Raw genomic sequence first — 25,938 nt, 5'->3', positions numbered from 1 at the left:
TATGGTATTATTTCATGATCACTAAGCGTTTGATTCTTTTTACTAATGTTGTCATCAGTTAACTTCATTCAACTGTTATTCCGTTAAGTTGTGGACCTTCGTAAATAGCGGTAGGGGGCGGAGAAAGGCAGAGAAAGGCGCAGATTACACTATGAATTGAAAGTGTGATAAATACGACGTAACCTTGGGTCTGACAGTGTTCGCAATCTGGCCCTCTCTCTCCTCACATGTGTAAACACTCATTACTTTACTGAACACCATCCAATCATTGCCTTAGTATAGGCATATGAATAGATATACTCTCTATATAGGTATAAACCCTTTCAATCTGCTCCTAGAGGATTTCCAGTTGAAATATTCAGAACCAATGCATATACTTTAAAATGAAAATGACTCAACTTTATGTAAAACTTGTTACCATTAGCTAAATGACGGAATATATCTAATGCCCAAGAAAGACAGAAGAGCTTTAGGTTTTGTGCAACAGTGTGTGTGTGTGTGTGTGTGTGTATGTGTTTCATCCAGTATTGTAAGTCACCACATTTGGAGGAGTTGTCGTGTGTGTTCATAACATCTGTTGGGCTGCGGCTTTGTTATTGTCAACAGAGTCGCGGCTGAATCTTGTCTGAGCAAATATTGCACCTGTCAAATTGGTGTCCTTGTGTAATATTTATTCTGAACACAAATAAAGAAGTAAAATGTGTGTGCTTGTGTATTTCATCCAGTATTGTAAGTCACCACATTTGAAGAAGGAGGTGTTCTGTGTGTCCATAACATGTCCACATGTTGTGCTCCTGCTTTGTTATTGTCACATGACTGAATCTTGTCTAAGCAATTTTGAACACAAATAAAGAAGTAAAATGTGTGTGTGTGTGTGTGCACGCGTGTGTGTATGTGAGGGTTGGTGTGTGTGTGTGTGTGTGTGTGCGTGTGTGTGCGCATGTGTATGTGTGTGTGTGTGTGTGTGTGTGTGTGTGTGTGTGCATGTGTGTGTGTGTGTAATGTGTGTGTGTATGTGTGTGTGTGTATGTGTGTGTGTATGCGCGTGTGTGTATGTGTGTGTGTGTGTGTGTGTGTGTGTGTGTGTGTGTGTGTGTGTGTGTGTGTGTGTGTGTGTGTGTGTGAAGGTGTGTGTGTGTGTGTGTGAAGGTGTGTGCACGTGTAAATGGAGACGCGTGTTGCACAGGACATTGCCCACCTTGTCATACATGCGGTTGAGGAGCCGGGGCACCACTGGGAAAACGGTGGGTCTCAGCTCCTTCATGTCGTCAGACAGGAGACGAATGTCACCCTGGAAGAACCCCACCCTCCCTCCATGACAGAACACTACGGACTAGAGGTGAGGAGAGAACATTGGGTGGAGCAATGCAGTGTGTTAGTCTGAGGCCATGATTAAGGGCTCAATAAGCATAGCAATATTTTTACTACGGTAATTACAGTAAGGCATCCTGTTTATCCACATTTCATGCACATTTCCTGGACATTTTGCACCAATTGACAAAATGAGTTAAAAAAATTACAGCTTAAGGAACTGTAAGAATATATGTTCACATTTGATATTAAAGTTGCATAATACAGTTTATGTACTATTCTGTAGCTATCTGTGGTAGCTGGTATAGTCAAACAATTCAGTGGTCACCTAAATAGAAGTGATAATAATTGGGTATTTTTCTACTTGTTACAAGATACTATACCTCAATGAGTCTCTCAAACATATGAGCAAGGGGTAGAAATGAAATAAGACAGTCATCCTGGTTGGGGAAGATTACTTTCTACAATGAATTTGAGAAAAGACAGTGCTTTAGACAGGATAGTATAGCTTAACATGACCTATACACACAATGTAAATGAGTTTGTATTACTGATTTGAATGACTGATCTTTGTCAGTGTTTCTGATATCCACTTACATCAGTAACTTTAAGAAAGCCTGAGAAGTCTGCTACAACATTGCCGTGGGTAAGCATGACTCCTTTGGGATTTCCTGTGGAAATAACACACTCTCCCTCAAATGTTTGAATCTCCACCCTTCTGACCCCCAACACACACACACACACTGATCATCTTAGCCAACAGGGGGCTCCCTCTCCTTTTTATGACATGCTGTAACAGGAGACGTTCCTATGAATGAGGCTGCATACACATAGGGCTTTTCTCAAAGTCAAGGATGGGTCCTTCAAAGCCGCTCTTTCAAGGATGTTTAGTCATCAAATCTCGCCAAGCACTGTTCCAATGTCAAGGTGCTTTAAAATTCTATCAAGTACTGAGTCCTCCGTTCTGAGATTTTCGAGGATGCATGCGTGTATCCTCTGCATGCTTGGAACACCCACAATCCTGTGCGCACATGATTTTTAATAATGCACCTGCAGCTTCCTCTACACTCGCTAGTCTGTTCCATTGTGTGTTTTCCGTATGCTAAGAAGAAGCCTTGCCTCGTCTTTGAAGGATTCGACTCAGCAGGACTCGTTCTACCAAGCACGAATCTTTGACTTTGAGAAAAGCTCATAGTGTTGACATAAACAGTCTACCAGTATATAATACCTCCACAACATACTGTACTTCACATCCATGTGAACATGACCAAAGGCCAAGACGAGTTCCATGGACATAAAAGTATGATCCTCCTATGTCTCGTGCTGACTGCTCTGAATACAGTTGACATAAATAGACTACATAGTACCTCTATAACATAGACTTCATCAGCTGCTTGAGTACATGACCTAAGCAAAAGGTTGGCAGAGGTACTGACCTGTTGTTCCGCTGGTGAAGCAGACAATGGACAGGTCGTCTGGCCGCGGAGGCTGTAGGAGACACAATAAGCAATGCTATTAGAGAAGAGTGGGTAATAAAACACAACAAAGCAGGGGTGAAGTAGGGGGGCATTAGCGGAAAACCTAAATGGGGTTACGCGTGGTGTGGTCTTTAGGGTATGATGTGGCTGGTGGTTTGAATGTTCAAACAAATGCTTCTGTTTTCAGTTCTCCAACTCCTAGTGTGTTTGTGAGCTGTCAATTCTCATACATATAGTTTAGATGTAACAATTTCATCATAATCATTGAGCTATTCAGCAATATTTGCTCATGTCTGGTAAACAAAAACACACAAAGTCTCTACTGTAAATAAGAGGATTTCATGCTTTTCATCAGTGCTTAATTACAGCCTTGCAGTCTTGGATTACTTCAAAATGTAAAACAATCAGATAACTCTGTTACAGTGCCCAACCACATTTACTACACTGACTGAAATGTTTGGCCTTGTGAGTGATGTACAGGAGGAAGTTCAACTTCCTTCTACAGGAGGAAGTTCAAGTTCTACTCAGGGTGGTACTGTTATACATTCGTCTTTTGGATCTAGCAAACTATGCCTGCTATCATCATCTTTTCACATGTTTATACATGCAACGGCAGTGCTTTGTTGTGGCTTCATTCAAAAGGAAAGCACCTAAGAATCCAAAGCGCGTGTGACAGCCTCTGTGGTGTATAGAGGTGGGACAAAGTGACAAACCTCACACCTCCTCACCATCACACCAGGCAAGTAAGAACAACAAGCACTGAACATCAGTCATGACTACAAAGTTTTATATTTTCTTCCTGGATGTCCAGTCTTTATTACAGTAAAGGGGGATAAAACATTGCCTTTTTATGTGGTTGCCGCTAGGGTTTTGAACAATGTGTGTATGTGTGGTCACTTATTTTAATAAGAGATGTTTAATGTACCAATGTTTTGAACGTATTACTGCATTTCAATTAGGAGCTAAAGGCACTTACCATTGGTTTTTTGTGATGTTCTCTGCCCAGGGCCTACAAGAGTGATACAAATGTTAAGCTTCTGTTAACTGTGAACTAAAAACACTAAAACAAACAGATATAAACAAGGAGGGATGAGAGGCCAAATCCAAAGAGAGGGAGGGAGAGAGAGAGAGAGAGAGAGAGAGAGAGAAAGAGAGAGGGAGAGAGGAGAGAGAGAGAGAGAGAGAGAAGGGGAGGGTTTAAACACAAGGCATTTGAGTATGTATAATGCATCGGATCACATCTCCGAGATACAAATTATAATCTTTGAAAACGACTCTTTTCTTTCTCAAATGTGTAAACTCCTTCAAAAGTAGCCCTCCGCTTCGCTGTCAACGATGAGTTTCACAATGAGGAGTTTCTCGTGTGTCTTCCCACAGCTGTAGCCACTGCAATTGCGCCTGGTGGCATGCACATTTAACGTCACACCGGCACAGGACCTCCTGACACCTAACCTCACTGCCACCACAGATGTCACCATAGAGTCGCAGATTTGCCACCACATGTTTCACTAGCACATAACTAAGGACATGAGTAGGTGTATAACAGCAGGTGACTGAGAGAGGTTTTTTATTTACCTCGATGTCTTTCAGGGCCTGGACCTGCACCCCACACCTCTCGCCCTTCTCCACCAGCTGGGACTCGAAGGAGTCCATGAGCACTATCCTTTTCAGGCCGGGCGTCTCCTGGCTCTCCACATTACCCAGAAGCACCTTCGCCTTCTCTGGCTTGTCACAGATCACCGTGGCTATCTCCGCTGTTGGGAAGACAAAGACTCATTTACTATTTACACACATACATACACACACACACACACACACACACACACACACACACACACACACACACACACACACACACAAGCTGGGTAGAGCCTACGTAATTCACTGTATGAAACGGAAACCAGTGTGAGAGTCTCACCTCTGTTGATGATGTATCGAATAGCGTCAGCACCCAACGTGTCATACAGGGGCACCACTACCATAGAGTATGTATAGCAGGCCAGCTCAGAAATGATCCACTGACAGAGAAAGAGAGACAGGGGGAGAAATGCAAGCATTTGATAGGATCTTTAAGTTAAGACAAGATAAGGTAAAATAACAAATACTAAATTAATCTCAAAGGGAATTGGAGTGTCGTAAAAGCATTCATATTTATTCATTTAGTAGACGCTTTTTCCAAAGTAACTTACATATGTCATTTATTACATTACATTACATTACATTACATTTGGCTGATGCATTTTTAGCCAAAGCGACTAACAACATGGTAAACAGTTTAAGTTTTAAAGCAATTCTCAACAATTTTAGGACAATTTAAAAAACGGTAGAGTACAGTAAGAATAAGTGCATCAGTGAGTGCTGTTTTTAACAGTTACGTGTCAGTTCAAGACGGCTGGCAAGTGCTAGGATCAGCAAGACTTGTTGTAAGTGGTGCTATGAGAGGAGATGTTCTCTAAAGAGCTGGGTCTTCAGGAGTTTTTGAAAATGGAGAGGGATGTCCCTGCCCTTGTAGGAACTGGCAGTGTGTTCCACCAACGAGGAACAACAGATGAGAAAAGTTTGGATTGGCCTGAGCATACCGGTGGTACCATTTATATTACAAGGGCATTGTTACACTGTCCCCGGAGCAACTCAGGGTTAACTTAAGCAGCTCGGCCTTGCTCAAGGGCACAACGGTGGAAGCCGGGAATTGAACCCACAACTTTTCTTGCTACTTCATGCTAGCCCAGCTCCTTAACTACTACGCTACCACTGCATGCAGCACTGTGAGATAATAGTCAGCCTGTCATTGTAGTAAATAATAGCAGAGCTTTAGAGTTTAATGGCCATAAGCCAAAATGACCTGCGTGTCAGCAGAACAATGTTTTCATCACTTTCATGAACATATAGGAGATGATGGCTATGTGAGATTTTTCATCAACATGTGGGATCTCTCCACCAGACCACTGCATAATCACAAGTCCCCTTGTGGTCTCACCTCTGGTCTGTTTTGTGCGAACACGCCGATGAGCTGCTCGGAGCCAGCTTTGCATCCCTGTTCTAGTAGCCCGGAGCCCAGATGCTCTGCACGGGCTATTACCTGCACACGACAAACACAAGCGCTGACCATGTGAAAAACACAATGCACAGGTAGAATCCTATAATGGTGTTGTTTATCCATATCGTAACACTAACATTAAAGTCACTGTCATTTTTGTGTCACTTGGTTATATGCAGTACATTCTAGTTTTGTCCTTTGTTGAATCATAAATGCTTCTGTGTCAACAGTTAAAAAGCTGAACTAAAAATAGTCAAAACATTTACAAATGAGGAACTACCACATGAGGAGATTCCTCTTAGATGTGAGAGTGCAACCCTTTAGATCAGCATTATGTAGCTATGCACAATACTCTGTGTGTGAGAGGCTGTAAGAAGGGAAGTATTCATAGCTCGGCTGTGAGAAACTATTAACGGTATAAACACTTCCTCAGTATCACCCGAATGAAACCTTCTAGCACAATATCCCGTCTTCAGTCTGACTCAAGTCATTTCATTAGAATCAAAAAGTTGTAACTGTTTGTTTTAAGTTCCAAAACAAACAGTTATTTGCTATTTATAATGCTGATAAATAACTAAGCTCCTTTCAGATAAATATTTTACTGAGTGTTTCTTTGCTTAGCTTTTTTCCCAATCTTTACAATGTTGCTTCAAAAACAGACTGTAACATAGAAGTATTTACAATACCATTTCAAAGCATCTCAGCCAAATGGTATGACAGTGTTCATGCTTACCTCTTTATAGGAGATCCACTTATAGGGCTGATTGGGTAACCGTGAGCCCAAACAGGGTCCATCACCTAAATAAATAAGTATGGAGATAAATAATTATAAATAATAAATAAATAATAAATAAGCAAATAAATAAATAACATTAATTAATCAATGTGATGGGTTGCTATGGCAAAGAAACAGGCCAGACAACACTTTCACAGGATATCCTGAGCTCACCTCAGAATATTGCTTTTGTCATTGAGAAAACCAAAGTCAAATTTCTTTCCTTCCCATAGCTAGCTAGCATGGGTTGTGCAATCACTTACCAGCTATGTGAAGGCCCCTCCTGAACACCTCGTACATGGTCTTTGCATCCTCATGGTAGTGTGACAGTAGTTTTGGACTGTCTCCCAGCATAGATCTGTGGGACCCATCCTGCAACTAAACCATAACCAGGAAGCGCAGGGATTAACTTCACAGCATGTCTATACCACTGATCTATAAAGTACACTTTATAGATCAGTGGTCACACAAATCACAAATCAAGTCTGTGTCCATCAACACATACGTGCTACATTATTGTATGCTTGAGGAAGCCAGAGGCCGGGGGAAAGACTAATTGGTTTGCGTATTGTATGTGTGTCTGTGTTTGACCAGCTTTACATAGTAGCAAGAGCAGAACTTGAAGAAGGGTGAAAATACTAATAATAATGGAGGCTATGAATATATCGAGCGGTTCATGGTCACTTTAACCTCTGCGGCCAACACTGCAGAGGATATCATGTGCACAGTAGCCGTTACATCAGATTGAGAGCAATACAGATCACAGCTGACCAGGATGCAGAATGAATCTGCTCTAGATCTGGCGCAGAGCAACCTGATAGATAGACAGACAGAGAGATAGATAGATAGCACTAGGGAAGGCAACACAGCCAACTATTATGTAAAGCAAGCGTATGACACCTTCCTGTTAACTATACAGAGTCAGTGGTAGACAGGCACTGACAAGCACAGCAGGAGGACAAATGTCCTTATCTGATTGTCACACATGACAGCCATACGTCCTGAGCAGCAACGCCCGCCCTTAGATTGATGTCTTTTCACCTGTTCATTAAACGTTAGTGGCTGGCTGTCTTCAGCAGCCGGGTGTGCTACACTCTTTTTCAACCACCACCATGGCATCAGAGGGGATATCCAAATCACAGCACTGCGCTTTGCATACCTTTTGCATGGGTGACACACTACACAATGAGTGTCAGCTTCTATCTGCCTTAGTGCTCCGTTTTCACTGGTATAATTGGCGTTGGCGATAATATGGGAATTAAGTGATTTACAATACCGACACTCTCACTCTAACAACATTAAATACATTAAATGCTTGTTGGACGAAGACTGTTTTGTACTGTATATGTATTATAAACATTTAGTTATGCTTATGCTTATGTTACACTGCCCAAACTTTACTTGAGAGACTGCAGACACCACTCTGTTTTACAGTAACTTCCCCGGTCTTGTTTCTCTCTCATATGTATGTAAGGGATAATGTACAGGGCGACAGGGCGAACTGGTCTTGCTCTATATTGTTTTTCTTCTTTTATCTGTTTTATCTACACTGATGTGTTTTTTATCATGCCAATAATCTTCTGTTCTCTTAACAGGTTTAGTGCAACACTAGTGGGCTGTCCGTCTTAGACTCATGACTGAATGGGTTTAGGCCTCACCTGCTCCGACTGATGTCGGAGATCACATGGTGGTTTGATGGCGCGTGGGCGGGTGGCCAGCCAATAGGCCAACACGGCCGTCAGTGCCCCCAAGCCGACCAGCGTGGAGGTGGGCAGCGATCGGAAGAACTGGCTGAGGTCATCTAGCTCGGGCAACCGCAGACTGCGCAACAAATCCTGAGCCTGCATCCTTTCCATCAGAGTGGAACTGAGCTCTACAGTAGAGAGAGACAGAAAGAGAGAGAGAGAGAGAGAGAGAGAGAGAATGGAATTCCACACATTCATTCAACACATGCTGAAAAAGTTCACAAAGAAATTGTTGTGGTGGACTTTAATTAAGACTCTCTCTCTCTCTCTCTCTCTCTCACACACACACACACACACACACACACACACACACTACACACATTACACACACACAGACACACACCTGCATAAGAATACATCTGCTATACATGTTTCAACTACTTAAGGAGCAGTATGCTTCCAGTAAAATTCTTAGTAACAGTCTCTCGCTTCCCCTGAGAAATGAGTCATGCATTAGCCCATCGCACTGCAGACACAAACAGAAACCTGGGTGGGCACACAGACTTCCTAAACTCACAGTGGTGTGTTGTGGGAGATTACATGAGGTTTATTTACTGGGCCAACCACTCTAGACTAACACTTCATTCAATCAATCATTCATTCTCTCTCCTCAAAGGCTGTGGACAGCTGCAAGTTTGTGATTTTAGGATGTTTAGTTATGTATGATAACTACAGAGATGAATATTAAACCACCTCTTCATAGCATAACAGCGATCTGACACTAGAAGTACAAGACAAAAAGAATAATCTTTACTTTCTGTCACATGGTTTTACAAAGTAAAATAACAGCATGTGACTCCGTAGCTGCTATATATTAACAATCACCAAATATATACTGTATGCACAGTATAGTATATAGCACCAAATAGTAATAACACTATGCTAAAGTGGTCTCTCCAAATTATTACACCTCTGTAATAACACATTTAAAAACATATCATAGAACATATCACAGAAACTAGTTATGAACAGTAACTATTTCTGTTTCAATGTGGAGAAGAAAGTACCATCAACTTTAGAAGACCCCCATGTGTCAACAATGAAAAGAGAACCAGGTAATGTGTGCATGATGATACAGTATGTCATTAGTGCAATTTATTGGTGATTTTTTGTAATATAGAGTCCTTACATTTTTAAAAAGACTACAGGTTCTTTTGATGCTCCGCCTAGGAAATCAATAAAGATGTGCCTTTAAGCTATAGTATAGTTTAAGCTATAGTTTACCAAGAACAAACAAAGCTACTGCTCATTGGCACTCCATCCACACTCTCAAAATCCAACATTTCATCAGTCTCCATTGGGGAGGATGTCATACCAGTCTCTAAACATGTAAAGAGCCTTGGAGTTATTCTGGACAGTACCCTTTCATTTTCCAACCACATCAATAATGTCTGCTGGACAGCTTATTTTCACCTCAGAAACATCTCCAGACTGCGTCCCTCACTTTCACAACATTCCACGGAAGTTCTTGTCAACGCCCTGGTGACTTCATGGATCGACTACTGCAACGCAATCCTGCAAGGAATCCCCAATAAACTACTCCACCGGCTCCAACTTCTCCAAAACTTAGCTGCACGCATCATCACCCGTACCAGGTCCACCGACCATGTCACACCCCTGCTGATTCAACTGCACTGGCTCCCCATATCACAACGAATCAACTTCAAAGTCCTGTTAATGACATTCAAAGCCCTGCACAAACTCGCCCCCTCATATATCACAGAACTACTACAGACCTATATACCCCCACGCTCACTCCGTTCATCATCAGCAGCATTACTGGCAACCCCAGACATCAGACTCTCCACAATAGGAGCAAGGGCCTTCTCCCATGCTGCACCAAAACTCTGGAACTCACTTCCCCCTCATATTCGTGCCATAGACTCCATTTCACAGTTCAAAACCACTCTCAAAACTCATCTTTTCAAGTCAGCCTATAAACTTTAAGCACCCCCATCAGCATTAGCTTGCTAGTTGCTTTTCATTACTTTCTATTCTTTTTTACTCTTTTTATTCTTTTTTAGCTAATACTCTTTTTACTTCTATTTTTTTTATTGTAAGGTGACCTTGGGTGGTTTGAAAGGCGCCAAAAGTCAAATGTATTATTATTATTAGTAGTAGTAACACTTAGACTTATTATTCAGTATGTAGATCTATCTGGATATGTTAGGAATCCCCTCTGTTCTGATATGGTAATGCACCCTATACATAAACATTGTTCTTGCTTTGTCAGCTCATGAATAATTAATTGTAATGACCATAAAATAGCTGACATTGTTGAGAAGCACTTATTTAAGTAAGCTGGTACAGCTGGCAGCCTCTGCAAATGACACAAAGATTCCACAGAAAAAAATGCTTACAAATTTTGATTCTGTTCAAACATAGTACCAAGCACTAATTCAAACAGATATATGTTCCTATTCCTCTATGATGAAAGAGAACAAAATGCCTAAATCCCTACATGTACACAATATAATTTCCCATCAATAAACAAAAACACACAATGTGAATTCATATCAATTGCTGTGGTTTGTAGTAGTTTTCACCTCTCAAAGTGGACACTGGTCCCATATCAGGGAGCAAAGGCCAAATACAGAAAGTAAGAGTCAGGCTACCCATTTTCTGTGTTACAGTGCATTATGGAATCATCTGCCAAAACCTCCTGATTACAGCAGATAGTCCTGCACGGCAGAGTCAATGAGGCTTTGATTCAAATCTCTGTCCCAGTCACAATGTGACATGTGTTGAGCCTTGGAGGAACACAGCCTCTTCTGTTTGTGAATGAGAAGGCTAGGTTACCTTTGGCTCAAACTGTCAAGGGAGAAACATCTCCCATGCACTTGTGCCTGGGTCCCACCCCCCTCTGCCCATCTGCACAGCGTCACGAACAATTAGGCTCCTTGGCCCAGGGATTATGGACTATTAGCACAGAGACGAATGAACGACAGTAACCCCCACACACTGCCCTTGATATTTAAAGTCGTTCGCTCTCGCTCTCACTCTCTCTCTGGGCTGCTCCCATTTCTCATAAAAGCATAGAAACTAAAGACTCACCGTGCATTTATTTATTTGTTTTCAGATTTCCACACAGAGTGCCATTTCTAATGCCAAATGTAGCAGATATTAATGCAAGTGATCATTTTTGGCACTGATAAAAGAAATAAGAGTGCTACTAATGGCCAACGTCAGCTAAAGCTGCTAGTTTGGTCTTAAAAAAAAAAAAAAAAACACAAGCAAAGCAATGGCCAGTAAAAGACTTACAACCGTGAGAGACAGTCAGTGTCAGTGTGCCGTGGGTGTCTGGGGCAGGGCAAATCTTAAATTGCCCTCGGGGAAACCTGTCATTACCCCTCACCTCTGTGAGCTTACATGCATAGAGCTGAGGGAAGGAAATGCGCAAGCTCAGTGTGTGCTCAGCAGGCCACCGTATCACACCACCCTCAGCAGATGCTCCAGCCATGCTCCCCCCCCTTCCCTTCCCTCCCCATCCCCCACCCCCTCCTTAAACCATGGTGCTTCCTTTCCTTGGATATATGATACTGTACACAGTGTCTCGGCTTACGTACACACGTTTACTCACACCTATACTCGCCCAAGGGTATGCATTTTAGAGATGAATAGACACGCACACATGCACACACACACACACACACAAAACACACACACACACACACACACATACACACACATGCACACTCAGACTCAGATGTCTGTATGCAAAAGCGGACAGATGATTATAAATATATGCAGAGGTAATTCACAAGATGGGGCTGCAAAAATGCAACAACTTTTTTTTTCACATATATTGGGCACTACTGATGAGCCTATATTCTTATGCTTCCATTACTTCATAAATGGACCAGGAGCATGCAAACATTGATCATTAGAGGATTCAGTGCTGGATCTTATTGAACAAGAAATGCAATGTCATGGGAATATGTCCTACTTTGAACTATGCAATCCAAATATATTGATTTGTGGTTCGGTTGTAGACTTTATATGGTGATCCTTATCCACAGCAAATTATACCTACCAAATGAGGGGTATTTAATATTTAGAATACTATGTTTTAGCGGTCACAGGTGGAATGATTACTTCACAAAAACAGACCATTTCACTTAACCTCACGTTCTGCTGTCTCATTTCCCATGGCACACTTGATGTCTATAAATCGGAGTAAAATTAAGATGAAGCTGCCCTCACCTCGCGTCAGCCTCGGGTCTTAATTATTGACAGTGGAAAAAAGAGAACAGGTTTGCCTCTTTGTCCCTTGATAAGGCCCAATTGCTACATAATAGATGAACCAGTCTGATATATGCCAGAGTAAGGCTAGGCTACAATGTCAGCTGAAAATGCCGAGGCTGCCATTCATTCGGGCCATAGACTAGGCTACTTTGGGATTCGTTATCAGATTTCAGAAATACTGTTTTATCATAGTACGTATTTTCTACAAACGACAAGTGATCTAAATGAACAAATAACGGCAAACATAATTCTACGGCATGCTGTAGGCTAAAATAGGTTTGCGTTTTCCACTGGATTCAACCGCACCGGCCGCAGTATTTCAGGACCCCTCTCCAATGGACAGCTCTACCAATCAGGGATAGACATTCTATTTCGTTCAGCGGCACGTCACAGAAACAATGTCGGAGATAGATTAGCTTCAACCATGTCCTTGTATGCCGGCATGAGCCTCGCAAGAACAGTTTTAGCATCATCTTTTTACATGTTCACAATAACAATGTGTTACCCGCACAGTCACCACCACGTATGTGCAATAACCCAAAAGGCACGTATGGCACGGTACATTTGCAGCCTATGTGACGACGCAGCTTATAAGAGGCTTAGTGAATTGGCTAACCTGACTTCAGAACTGTGAATGCATCCGAATCCGGTAAACCGAATGAATTAAATGCCGTGATAACAACAACATTTCCTGATCATCTGACTACACTGAACTGAACCCAACGTAGTCCACTCCTGAGAGAAATCAGGTTCATTTCGAGGCATGGCATATCTCGTGGTAGATATGTGCCTCCATAATTCCAGGCCTGTAGCCTAGTCTAGTCTAATAAGTAGATACCGTAGCCTATTCTTGTACCATGATGACACTTGTGATAACAAATAATCCCCACTTAATAGGTGAAAGTGGATGATTAATTGTAGAACCACCTCATGTTGCTAGGAAGGCGATTCTACTAACCTTCTAAAGCCGCGGTGTCGCCAAAAAGGGAAACCTATGGGAGAGGAAATGAATAGCCTACTCACCAATGTCACATTGTCAAGGTTATCCACGTTAAGATGATAAAAAGCCAAATACGGAAATTCCCGTCATTTGAGATGAATAATCGAGAAGCTTAGGGGTTGTAACGTATGGTCTGAGCTACCCTACGCAACGATGGGTTACAGCCTCCCATAAACGGCCTGGGGCGTGCAGCACATTGCCCATGTTTCAGATGAAATAATGCCGGACTCACCTAGTATAATCCAAATAGACCCAGAAACCAGAACAAACGCAAGCATCTCTCTCTCATTGGGTCTGCTGTCGCAGCACACAGCCGGATGGAGTTGTGCCTAAAATTGCAGCATCGACTGCAGCACCTCTCGGACTATCTAAGAGATTAGCCTTCAGAATCACTGAGTAATACTACAGCTAGTGAGCTCGCGTCAGTGCGTTCAGCTTTGATACCGGATGGACTGATAGCATAACCGCTGTCTCCGCAAGGCGACCAAGCCTACTCCCCGAAAAAGAACCAGGTTACAATTAACTACCTAAAAATAGACAATCTTAGATTTTGTCTACACACTTATTCAAATAGCCAACTCGTGTAGAAGGAGCAAGTAGGGTTGCGTCAGGTGAAGATGCGCATGTTCCAAGGTTTCACGTTGATAACTCTTTACAGCCCAACGTATGACAAGGTGTTGTGGTCAGGGATGGGCACAAATACATCAAAATGTATTTCCAAATAAAATACAAAATACCCAGCTTAAAAAAATATCAAAATAAGCTACAAAATACAGCAGCCAAAAAATGTATCAAAATAAAATACTGTATTTTTGTATTTTCAAAATTCTACAAAATACTGTACTTTTTTCTAAAAGCCTTTTTCGTCTATCCCTTCACTTGTACACTACCTGGACACTACCTAAAAACATCTGAAAGCAAGAGACTCCTTCCATAATCAGTCAACAGATTAGATATGCTGACCCCTCATGTTAGACATCCCAATATAAACCTCTGCCCTGAGAAATGTTCTGTAACTCAAGGAACTCTTCCTTTAAAGGTGCCCTGCCACACGTATTTCATTACTTTGTGGTAATGTGGTAAGTTGTGGTAAGTTCTACCATGTAACATTTTTTTGTGGGAAAAATGCTTTGGTTACCTTGTTTCAAGCCATTCTAGCTGGTATAGAAAGCCTGCAGGAAGACACAGCTCGATTTGCGACAGTTCTCATTAATATTCAACAAGCTAAGCTGCTTGACTCTGATTGGCTAACAGCTAGTCGGTTTCATCCATAACATGACAGCTGTTATCAACTCATTTTAGCTTCATGGCATGAACTTAGCTTGGCTTGCAAGTGCTAATGTCCGAATGGGCATAAAACCTGCTAAGCTAGCGAGTGCATTAAACCTGTATAACACAGCACTTCCTTGAGTTGACAATAACGTTTTACTCACGGACTGGGCACTGGTTAGCCTGGAGGATCAGACCCAATCTGAAAGATTAAGGGTCTGGCCACGAATAACGTAATGGCCCAACTCGAGGGGCGGCACCAAGCACGGATTTGAAAATCTCACTGCACGCAATTGGATAACACTATACGATCAATGATCAACGCCTCTGGCCCGCCTATATCAGATACACAGATATGATTGGTTCCCCGCGATGCAAGGGGCAAAAGTTACATGCATCATTACTTGTTGCCAGAGTCTCTCGCTGAGCAAATGCTTCCGCAAGAACTCTGGATTCCAAGGGTAGGCACTGGTCTTAGACTGCCGCGATGGTAGCCTACTGCTCCAGGCTTCAACCTTTTTGCGAAGCCTGTGGCATTGTTCCAAAAACTAAACTGGAGCCATTTGATCCTCAACTCTGGGTTTGTAGGCAACATGCATTGTTGAAGTTCTATTCGCATAGCACAAGCCTGTTGACGTTCAGCCATCCTTGCATACGAAAACTGTCACTGAGCTAGACGAATTTTGTGGGCGCAGTCTCAACTGGGCGAGCTCATGAATAGTAATGAGCTCAGTCAATTCCACGTCAGACTGACCAGCTTTGTAATAGGCCTGATTTCTCCGCTTATTTCTTTGCGGTGGCTAGAGCAGTTCATTTTCACATTCACTACATCACAAACACATATGGACCTAACATATTTTTCAAAATATAAGTAAACACGGTTTGTGTGGCAGGGCCTTTAAGACCTTTAAGTATACTTATTTACTCTATTGGTGTAATAGATTGCCCACTATGAATCAGTGACAATAATTCAAAGACAAACAATCCAAATATATGATTTATTTAGAAATATAAACTAGGTAGCATTTTAACCTTTTAAGTTATTTAACACCATCACTACCACACTTATGGTGAGTTTCATCACAGTTGAATGTATTGGTAACACTTTACATGGGTGAGTTCATAACACATTTATAGCAGCGGTCATAAACTGCACATAAAGCATTTATGACTGTTTCATGAGACATGACTCAACATTCATACCAAACCTTTCATGAATGTGGAAGACAGAACAACGACAACTTGTCAAAATAAAAGTCCAACAATCGCAACGCAGCTTTGCTGTTTTTGTTCCAAACCTCTTACCTGATCATCACGTCACATCTGAGTCAATAGGCTACTCCAGTGCCAAAAAGACAGAACATGGTCAAGCAAATAATTTTTGTTTGATAAAAATGTATTTGTTTTATGATGTAACCTTTGCAGATGATTTCTCATAATTTACTACTGGGAATGTCCAACCATTCCAGGTTACACAAATACGGGTCAGCTGAATGTACAGTAGGCTAGTTTACCTCCCAGTGTTAAACTCAGTGATTACGAATACTTCACAACTTGTATAGTAAAGTGACATTCGATGTAGACTTCTTAAGATATTCATGAAATATTTACAAAGGCTGGAGAGGTTAAATGAATGGTATCCAGGTTACACAAATACGGGTCGGCTGAATGTAGGCTAGTTTACAAAAACGGCAATGCTGCTTTGCAATTGTTGAACTTTTATTTTGACAAGTTGTTGTCATTCTGTCTTCCACATTCATGAAAGGTTTGGTATGAATGTTGAGTCATGTCTCATAAAACAGTCATGAATGTTTTATGTGCAGTTTATGACAGCTGCTATGAATGTGTTATGAACTCACCTGTCAAGTAAAGTGTTACCAATAAGGTAGTATACACCTGAAACTGGTGTGTGCACAACCTATAGACCCTTTCAAGAGAGTTCCATTATCAGCATCATAGTTGGCCCCACAAGGCAATCTTAATGCAGAGGAAGTACATTGGGAACCAAATAGAACGTTCAAGCATTGTTTTTGTTTTTATTGTTGAAAGGGTCTATTTCAATGTAAATACAAAAAAGCGTGCGTTTTGTGTTGTGATGACTAGTGCAATGTGCATGCCCATGGCAAGTGTGAAACAGCCTCAAAATTCCCTAGTGGCCGAGAACGGTATCACAGGGGCTTGACCATGCAAGGGTGCCACAGACAGAGACATAGATTTCGTGCTTTATAGAGAAATAGATGTCATCACAGTGTTTAACAGAAAGTATTTTACAGTATTTTGAAAATACAAAAATACACAACACTAAAGTATTTTGATACAAAATACAAAGGCATTTTCATCATCTCAATAAAATACAAATTACAAAATAGTATTTTGTATTTGAGATACGTATTTTAAATACATGTATTAGAAATACTGCCCATCCCTGGTTGTGGTGAATGACTTTGTGGAAACTAATGATAGACTATGTGAATTTAGGTGTATTCGTGTTTACTATCCATGGAGCGTGTGCTGTGGAAGATGAGCCTATCTAAGCTTGTAATAGGTAACATAAGATCACAGGTTAGTAGTATAGTTTGCAACTGTCTAATTTAGTGTTTGCCATGTGTTTCTGGATAGGATGTTTGATCCACAATCCATCTTAGTAAATGCACTCCAGGCAAATCATAAACTGAGGTTGCGTGATGAAGCCATTATATTGGACATTCCACTTAGGAGATTCCTTAGGGAATCAGTAGATCTTAATTAAAAGAACTTGTTTGTTCTAAGTGTTTTATATACAGTACACTCCAGAATGATTGGCACCTTTGGTAAAGTTGATGAAAAACAGGTATATAATAATAATAATAATCTTTGTAAAGACGAATGGTCTTAAATCCCTTGGTTTGTACTGTATTCTCCAACTTTATGGGGTGTCACAGGAGAATATAGCCGTGAGAGTCAAAATGAAGTGAAATGAAGTAGTGAATCTGGTTAAACCTAATATCCCTTACCAACCCCCCTCTCATTTGTGCCATATTGCTCAAATAACCTGCATATTGAACCCCTCAGCCTCTTGCCTCCTTTTCCTGTGTCTTCCTAGCATGTACCTTGCTTTACTATTGTGTCCTCATGTGACAGCCTCACCAGATAGATCATGTGCAGCACCACTCCCATAGACCACTTCCTGTCACAGCATGAGCTACTTCCTCCTTTTCAGAAAAAAAAACCACATTTTAGGAAATCTACATGAAAAAAGAAAACAGGGGTTTCGAGATGCAGTTTGTCTGCACATGTGACAACTTAACCTTGTCCCTAAGATATCATATATGATATTATATATATATATATATGGTATACCATCATCATATCATATGGTATACCATCACATTGTGAATGACTTTTGTGTCATTGTATCTAGCCCACTAGATGGTCTCAAGAGGGAAGCACCAGCCCCTACAGTGTGCACTGTGTACAGTTAGTGTGAATGACAGTAGGCCATTGTGCAGAGGAACAAGTAAAACTGTGAGAGTGAAGAGAATATAACTGAAGACATGTCATTTTGATGGTGATACAGGGGGTTATCAGTTAGATGGTGATGAAGATGGCGTTTGGCTCTGGCTTCATATCCTCTCCCCTCACTGAGACAATTGTTGAAAGGATGTGCTACAGACCCAGACCCACCCCATGCCCCTCCTACGATTGCGTTAAATCATTTACTGAGATCAGGCGCGTCGTTAGACCTGGGCATTCGGGGCTTTAGCCCCGGATTCTCTGGGGATAGCCCCGGATCTATGGGCCGTCAACAACAACAACAACAACAAAAACTCTAATCGTGAATGAAATAAATAGCCCCGTAGAAGAGACTTTTGTGTTTTGTGTCCATTGTATGTATTAACAGCAGCGCAAGAAAATCTGACGTGATCTGGGCAGGTTTAGAATCATTTGTTGCAAAATGTTGCAATTTCAAGTACCTTCCCCTCTACGCTATTACGCATTGCTGTTTCGTGCTTCTACTAACTAGACTTAGCGAAATAAGTGTACAGAAGAACAAATGGATATTAGAAGTTTCTTTAGAAAAAAAAGGGCAGAGCAGGGACAAGAAGTGAAAACTCACAGTGTGTCATCATCTCCCACAACCCAGGAGGACATTTCGATCAGCTCAGGTTCGTGAAACGCAGCCCTCAAAGACAACATTGATCAATGCTGGTCTGGTGTTACTAGCTAGCAGGCTACCACTGCACCTCACTAACTTGAAGGACACTTTGTTTGAATAACTAGAAAGAGACACTTACGTTTGGTTCTGTAGAATGGAATCACATTCTTCACCACCAACAAAAAAATGTTTTCCATGACAGTATAGTAGTTGCGCCAGTCTTTTTTTACCACAGTATAGCAGTGCAGACTTATTTATTCACTGACGTTGGTATGATTCCAAGAAACGGTCGAATGTGACCTTCGGCAGCGAGTTGTAGTCCAGTCATTTTAAGCCAAAATAGCGGTCAAGGTTGAACAAATTGCAACACAAGCAAACTTAACTGATTTTGAATCCTCAATATGTCCTGAGTAAGGGAAAAAAAAGCCCCGAAGACTCCCGATAGGGGAAAGTTTCGAAAAAGACCCAATTATACCCTATTCATGCGCGCCTATTCAGTATTTTTCTCACGTGAATAGGGGAAAAAAATAACCTTCACATATCACCATGAAAATTACTGAGTTGATTACTTACATCAAGACAAACAAAAAATGTATTTTTGTAATGTATTGTTTTTTTAAATTGTTTGTTAACATGGGCAAACAGGGCATAATGTAATTACGTATAGTTCATTTGTATAAATACCGCAACGGAGCTAATAGTCCAGGCAAAGATTTGACACAAAACTAATTGCAACAGAATTTATTTTCACATTTTTATATTTCAATCGGTGATCTTTACACCATAGTAAAAGACCATGGTTTGTTGCAAAATTGGTGTCTATTTTTACATTGTGGCCCTTTGAATCAATGGAAATGGTTGTTGAATCTTTAAATAGAGCCAAGTGTGTTTTTGCATGTAAGTGTTTCACAATGTGTAATCTGTACAAACACATAGTTGGGCATTATTCAGCCTAGGAAAGTGGTTTTGGTGTTTACGTAATCTGATTTAGAGGTCACTGAAACATACAGTATATCACACTAAAGTATCAGTCCATCATTTTGCAAGTCTTACAGTAATTTACCTCTTGGGTTGACTGTCTGTCCAATCAGAGGGGCCTGTATGATGCCCCTTTACTTTGCACAATTTTTGTCTAAAACAATAATCGGACAGCACAGTATGTTTATGTTAGTGAATGCAGGAAAATTGTGAAGGCAAAGTTGAAGATGGACATGATCATGTCCTAATTCGACAGAAGGGTGTGACTATTGTTGTGACATCTGGCAAAAATGCTATACTAATAAATATAGTTTAAGATTAATAATTAACAATGCATGCCTATGCATGGGTCATGGTTTTACCAAAGTCATAGAACAGTCAAAACTATACATATTTTAAAAGTATATGCACTGTAAATGAAATATAGCATCAATCAACTTATGTCACATCTTCCTCCATACCATGCATAACACATACTCCTCTATTCTGTATAGGCGAATCAAGTGAACAGCTGATACATTTTGGCTTGCACTATTAAGGGATATTAATTAAACACCCTAAACTATATTCTTTCTGAAAGCATATACCCTCCGGAGGAGATATAACACCATTTAAGACATTTCCCATCCTCTATGCCATGCATGCACAATACATTGCCCTCTATTCTGTAAAGGCAAACCTAGTGTAAAGTGGATACATTTTGGCCTATACCGTCCAGGGAAAACAAATTAAACACCATAAACTATATATTTTCTATAAGCATATACCCTCTAGATGAGATATAATACCAGTTAAGACATGTATTATCTTCCTCCATGCCTTGGACAATTTGTTTGTCAAATGTTGCAATTAGTTTTGGGTCACTATACATTAGCTACATTAGCACTATACATAATTACATTATGCCCTGTTAACAAACAATTTCAAAAAACGTATAATACATTTTTTGTTTGTCTTGATGTAAGTAATCAACTCAGTAATTGTCATGGTGATATGTGAAGGTTAATTTTTTCCCCCTATTTGCGTGAGAAAAAATCTGTGTATAGGCGCATGAATAGGATATATTTAGGTCTTTTTCTAAACGTTCCCCAATTGGGATTCTTCGGGGCTTTTTTTCCCTTACTCAGGACATAGGATACAAAATCAGTTAAGTTTGCTTGTGTTGCAATTTTTTCAACCTTTTCTCCTAAAATGACTGGACTATTGAGCGGAGCAAGCGACAAAAGTTGAGCAGAGTTGAATGAATTTAGGAGCGAGCGGTTTTCACAGACGGACTTTGGCTATAATACCTAACATCAAGCTATTCCCCTTCACCAATCCAGTAATTGTGTCCAATATTATACTTTCAGTGATCATTTGAAATACATAGCGGTAATAAACAAGACTGCAGTTTCAATATATCGTTCGTGATTTACTATTGAATCATGGTCACATGCGCTGTAAATATGGTAAACCTGACCTCGTTTGAGGGGGCTTCCAAGCAATGCATGCTCGGCTTGATTTTGACAGAATGGAACTTTTTCTTTGGGCAAAAGTTCGTGATACACAACCTAAATGCATTGCTTTCAAGGCACCCATAGCCCATTAATTGAAGGTGACGTCCAAATGTTTATCCCAAGACGAACGCTCACACCTGTGCACTTGACAGAGGTGCATAACGATGTTTATTCTACAGGCTATTTTAATGTCATATTTTGGGTGTTGTATGTGGTGCACTTTGGCAGAATAGACGTTCTCCTTACACGCTCTTTAAACATCAAAATATTCGGAATGCCGTGACGTGAGTCAATACGATTGGCCTTCCTTTTCATTCTCAAAGTAGGTTAAAATTGCATGTTCATCAGCCCGATTTTCAAAATCTCTCGGGGGAGAAACACCCGAACCACCGGACAAAAAGGACTCTAACGAATGTTTTAAATAGCTAGCGACGCCCCATTTGGTTATTAAGTCATGATACAACAATGGGCTGATAATTCTCTTTCCAGGTCCAACGGCTTTCAGAGCCACTTGTTTTTCTCCATAGACAGTAAAATGGAAAAAAAAAATCCTCTATTCAAAGTAGCCTTTAAGAAAATTGTAATCCCACTACTCACTTGTTGCCTTAACCTAATAAAATCCTATTTTTGCGGAAACCTGGACATTACCCTTGATTATATCATCTGGCTGCAGAGTTACAGTAATTACTCTGTTAAAGTTAAGTGATTTTGTTTTACCCTCACTAAAATGGATGTGATGGTGAAAAGGTTTACAAGTTGTAAAAACCGGCTGGCTGCGCTAGGCTAAACTTTTTTTGATGAAAAAGCTGTTGGGCCCGTGACGTCAGACTTAACAACTGGACAGACACCCCAGCTCAGTATCCTGAGTATTCTGTAATCAACCACATACTGTATAACAGGGTCATGTGGCAGGACTAGGAGTCGGCCTCAGACATGCTGGCCACACATGGAACATTTATCATTTATTTAATTTCCATTTCATCACTCATTCATTTCACTGACTAAAACAACACAAAGGTCTAGCCAGTAATTCATCTTGACTAAAACTGCATTGCCATTCTTTAGCCATTTCTTTCACACTATGCTATATCAGCATATTTGGTTTTCTTTTTTACCAATGTGTCTCCCCTCTCTCCCCCTCAGTGTCCATTCACTTCGCACTACCTTTTAACTTCGTTTAACTCGAATTTGTTCATCAAGATATTCATACAGGGGTTGACATCAGGGGTGTAGTGGTAAAATAAGAGGTGGGTAAACTATGAATTATGTGATCACGGTAAGGTGGACTGCGCTATGCGGTATTGGATTTTTTAAAAAGGCATTCATGAATTCATGGTGGAGGTTATTGTCCAAAGTTTATAAAAATACCAGTGGTATTAAATGATTCCTAGAGTGTTCATAAGTGTACATAATGTGCATGTGGATAATACAGTGTGATTTTTTTTAATATTAAAAGTTGCAATAGGTGTAGGCCTATAAACTCTTTTGAGATGTGGATAAACTCTAATAAGAGGTGGATAAACTCTGAAATGTCATTCTTCTTTTGGATTAAAACTCAGTCTGATTCATGGGTCTAATGGGCACTTTGTGGGCATGCCACATGCATGCCACAGATGGCTTGAAACCAGTAACCACATGATATATAGTTTTTTGTGACACAATAAAGTAATCAGGGTTCCCACACCTTAGTTAAGATCAAATTCAAGGACCTTTTAAGGACTTTCCAGGCGTGGGCCTCAGTGTGGGAAAATCTCGGCCGTAGATTTGAACATTTTTCCAGCTTGTTTTACGAGTGCCCGGCTCAGTCAAGGTCAAGGCCTGGTCCTCTCATTCGCCAACACCCTCCCCCCTGATTGCCCGAGCAGACATCTCAGTGATTCTGATTGGCTGGTTAAGCCATACTTTGCTGTACATCTACTAGTACTGCACTGTACTGTACTATGCTTAACTGTTTGCAAATGAATCCAAGTGTGTATAATGTATGGATTATAGAAAGCTCTGTATATTCTGCGGCATCATATAGCAGGTATGAGTGGGGTTCATCATTTGAATCGGAACATAAGAAGCCAGCATGAGAGGGAAGGATCCAGAAGGTTGTCATGGAATAGATTTTACATCAACTCCAGCACTGCTATGGTTCCAGCTGAAAGAATATGCTTAAGAGACCTAAATTCACTTTCACCCTACTCATAAAGCATTTCATAGATTCCATGATTTGCCTCAATTTGCCTTATATCAGGTTTTGTTTTTGTTTACTTGTGTTTAGCCTACACTACAGCCCTGGTTGACATGTCCTTGCTGTTGTCTAACATGTGTTACAGGCCTGATTCAGAGCACAGTAACAGAGTAGAGAAGGTTGTAGTAGTGATATATACATTAGATTTATTAAATGAATAGAACTTAACGGGTTAAGGGGGTGATGTGGCGCAACAGGCTACAGCGCCCATACCATGTACAAGCCCAAGTGCCCACGGGGACCCAGGTTCGAGTCCGACCTGCGGTCATGTCCCGATCCCACCCCATCTCACTTCCTGTCTATCTTCACTGTCCTGTCGGAATAAAGGCAAAAAGCCCAAAAAATATAAAAAAAAAAAAATACAGAATTGGTTAAGCAAAGTCAGTAGTGGAGATGGGATTGGAAAATAAAAGCGTAAGAAATCAGTATAATGCGGTGTAGTGAATAAGCTAAACGAAATCCAAATCGGTGTGGGAGTGACGAAGTGGTGGTGGTGGACAACCCGGTCTACATTAAAGCAAAGATTCTATAGTTAAATATAGGGTAACACGCCATAATAAATAGCAAACTAGTAATTACCTAACTCTTTGTTAATTGTTACTAACATATCTATTTGGCACAAGTTAATAGTTTTTTAATCATTAATTAAATATTAAAATCTGTATGTTAATGTTTTAGCAAATCTATTAACTAATATTGTATTAACCCTTTGCAGACTGTGCCGAACATTCCATTTTTTCATACTCGATGGCCTTATGGCACAAAAAGGCTTATTGTATGATTATGCTACATGACAAAGATACAATATACCCACCACTCTAATCAGGAGAGAAATAGCCCTTCAAATGGTATAAAAAATATAATTAATAAGTTTGAGGAGAACATACATAATCTTTAAAAAAAGATCTTTAAAATTCAACCCCCAAAAACACGAAAATATCAGTTTGTCAAGATAAATCTAAATTTTCTCCCAATTTCTATTGTAGATAGAGAAAAAAACATAGAGTGTATGGGAGATTCACAATTTTGTCCTCTACTCAGTGATAAAAACAGAATCAATGTGTCACCTTTGTTCAAAAAAGTTATGATAGATTTATTAGACCTTTGCAGGCGGCACAAAACATTCCGTTTTCATACTTGATGCCCCTTGTGAGACAAAAGGCTTATTGTGTGGCCATGCTACATGACAGAGATAAGATATACCCACCATTGTAATCAGGAGAACCAGCCCTTTAAAATGGTACATATCATAGTTAATAAGTTTGAGGGTAACACACATTGTTTTAAACAAAACCTTCAAAATTCAATATCAAAAAAGCGTGAAAATATCAATTTCTCAAGATGAATCTTTCTTTTCACCTGATGTCTGTTGTAGATATAGTGTGCAAAGGATAGCCAGTGTTGTGTTCTCCTCAGTGAAAAAAAAAAACAGAATCAATTTATCACCTTTGGTTCAGAAGTTATGATTAATTTACTCATAACAGTAACAAGTAGAATTTTTAAAGAGTAGAATGTTTTCATTTCCGGGTTTGGCATCTGACTAAAAATACAGATATAATGGTCATGAAAAAAATAAGCTGTTTTACCATCAAAACAAGCTCAATATGGGATGTCTTACTGTACTCTGAAGAGGCTAAATCAATTGTGGGGAGGGACAGATAAAGGCTGAAAGACAGACTAGCTGATTGTAACTGCTTCTCCGTGTGCTTCATTCTACTATGAAAACAAGAATATAGAGACACTGGCACATGTGTTAGTTTTCTTAAAGGGGAAATAAATCATTTTATTTAGAAAAAGTCTTAAACAATGTGATTAAATAACCAGGAACAACAACTTCAGGTAAATAACATAAACATATGTTTACAAACATGCAGTAACTATTAGAACTACAAGAATGACAAGACAACAGTATAACAAAGATCAACAAATCTTACATGGTGAACAAAACATCAATTCATACTAACATTCACACACATATATATATAAACAATTAAAGCGTTAGAAGAAATTCAATACATTTAACAACCATACAGCATATAATTTGATACAATATATAATTATCCATATCATTTTGCCCCACACATAAGGTGATACACTAAGCGCCACATTCACACCAGATCCGTGGTGTGTGCATTGTCACAGCTGTGGCATGGTTGTGTGTGTGTGTGTGTGTGTGTGTGTGTGACCAATGCGTGTGTGTGTGCATGCGTGTGTGTGTGTCCATCTAAGCCTA

At 40.3% G+C, this 25,938-nt stretch overlaps 1 protein-coding gene across 9 annotated transcripts in view; it reads right to left on the bottom strand.

Moving 5' to 3' along the window:
• acsl6 (acyl-CoA synthetase long chain family member 6) overlaps positions 1-25,938 on the bottom strand; it is a 78,168-nt gene that overhangs the window by 7,894 nt on the left and 44,336 nt on the right. Inside the window, exons 1-13 of one of the 9 annotated variants that reach the window (XM_048268578.1) lie at positions 19,135-19,311; positions 17,950-18,051; positions 8,260-8,474; positions 6,865-6,979; positions 6,560-6,624; positions 5,767-5,868; positions 4,708-4,807; positions 4,365-4,543; positions 3,766-3,798; positions 2,748-2,799; positions 1,909-1,982; positions 1,695-1,772; positions 1,199-1,333 (exon numbers count right to left, since the gene is read on the bottom strand). In XM_048268578.1, the coding sequence (XP_048124535.1) occupies positions 1,199-1,333; positions 1,695-1,772; positions 1,909-1,982; positions 2,748-2,799; positions 3,766-3,798; positions 4,365-4,543; positions 4,708-4,807; positions 5,767-5,868; positions 6,560-6,624; positions 6,865-6,979; positions 8,260-8,474; positions 17,950-18,051; positions 19,135-19,192 (1,308 nt within the window). In that variant the 5' untranslated portion in view covers positions 19,193-19,311. Of the gene's footprint in view, positions 1-1,198; positions 1,334-1,694; positions 1,773-1,908; positions 1,983-2,747; positions 2,800-3,765; positions 3,799-4,364; positions 4,544-4,707; positions 4,808-5,766; positions 5,869-6,559; positions 6,625-6,864; positions 6,980-8,259; positions 8,475-13,614; positions 13,784-13,823; positions 14,244-17,949; positions 18,052-18,956; positions 19,037-19,134; positions 19,312-25,938 lie in introns of those variants that run through there. The other 8 variants (XM_048268629.1, XM_048268597.1, XM_048268620.1 and 5 more) reach the window with 8 other exon arrangements.

This window comes from Alosa alosa, chromosome 2, assembly GCF_017589495.1.
Source record: "Alosa alosa isolate M-15738 ecotype Scorff River chromosome 2, AALO_Geno_1.1, whole genome shotgun sequence".
Classification (NCBI taxonomy): Eukaryota; Metazoa; Chordata; class Actinopteri; order Clupeiformes; family Clupeidae; genus Alosa; species Alosa alosa.
The sequence above is the reverse complement of the archived record's forward strand: the minus strand, read 5'-3'. Positions and strand labels throughout refer to the sequence as shown.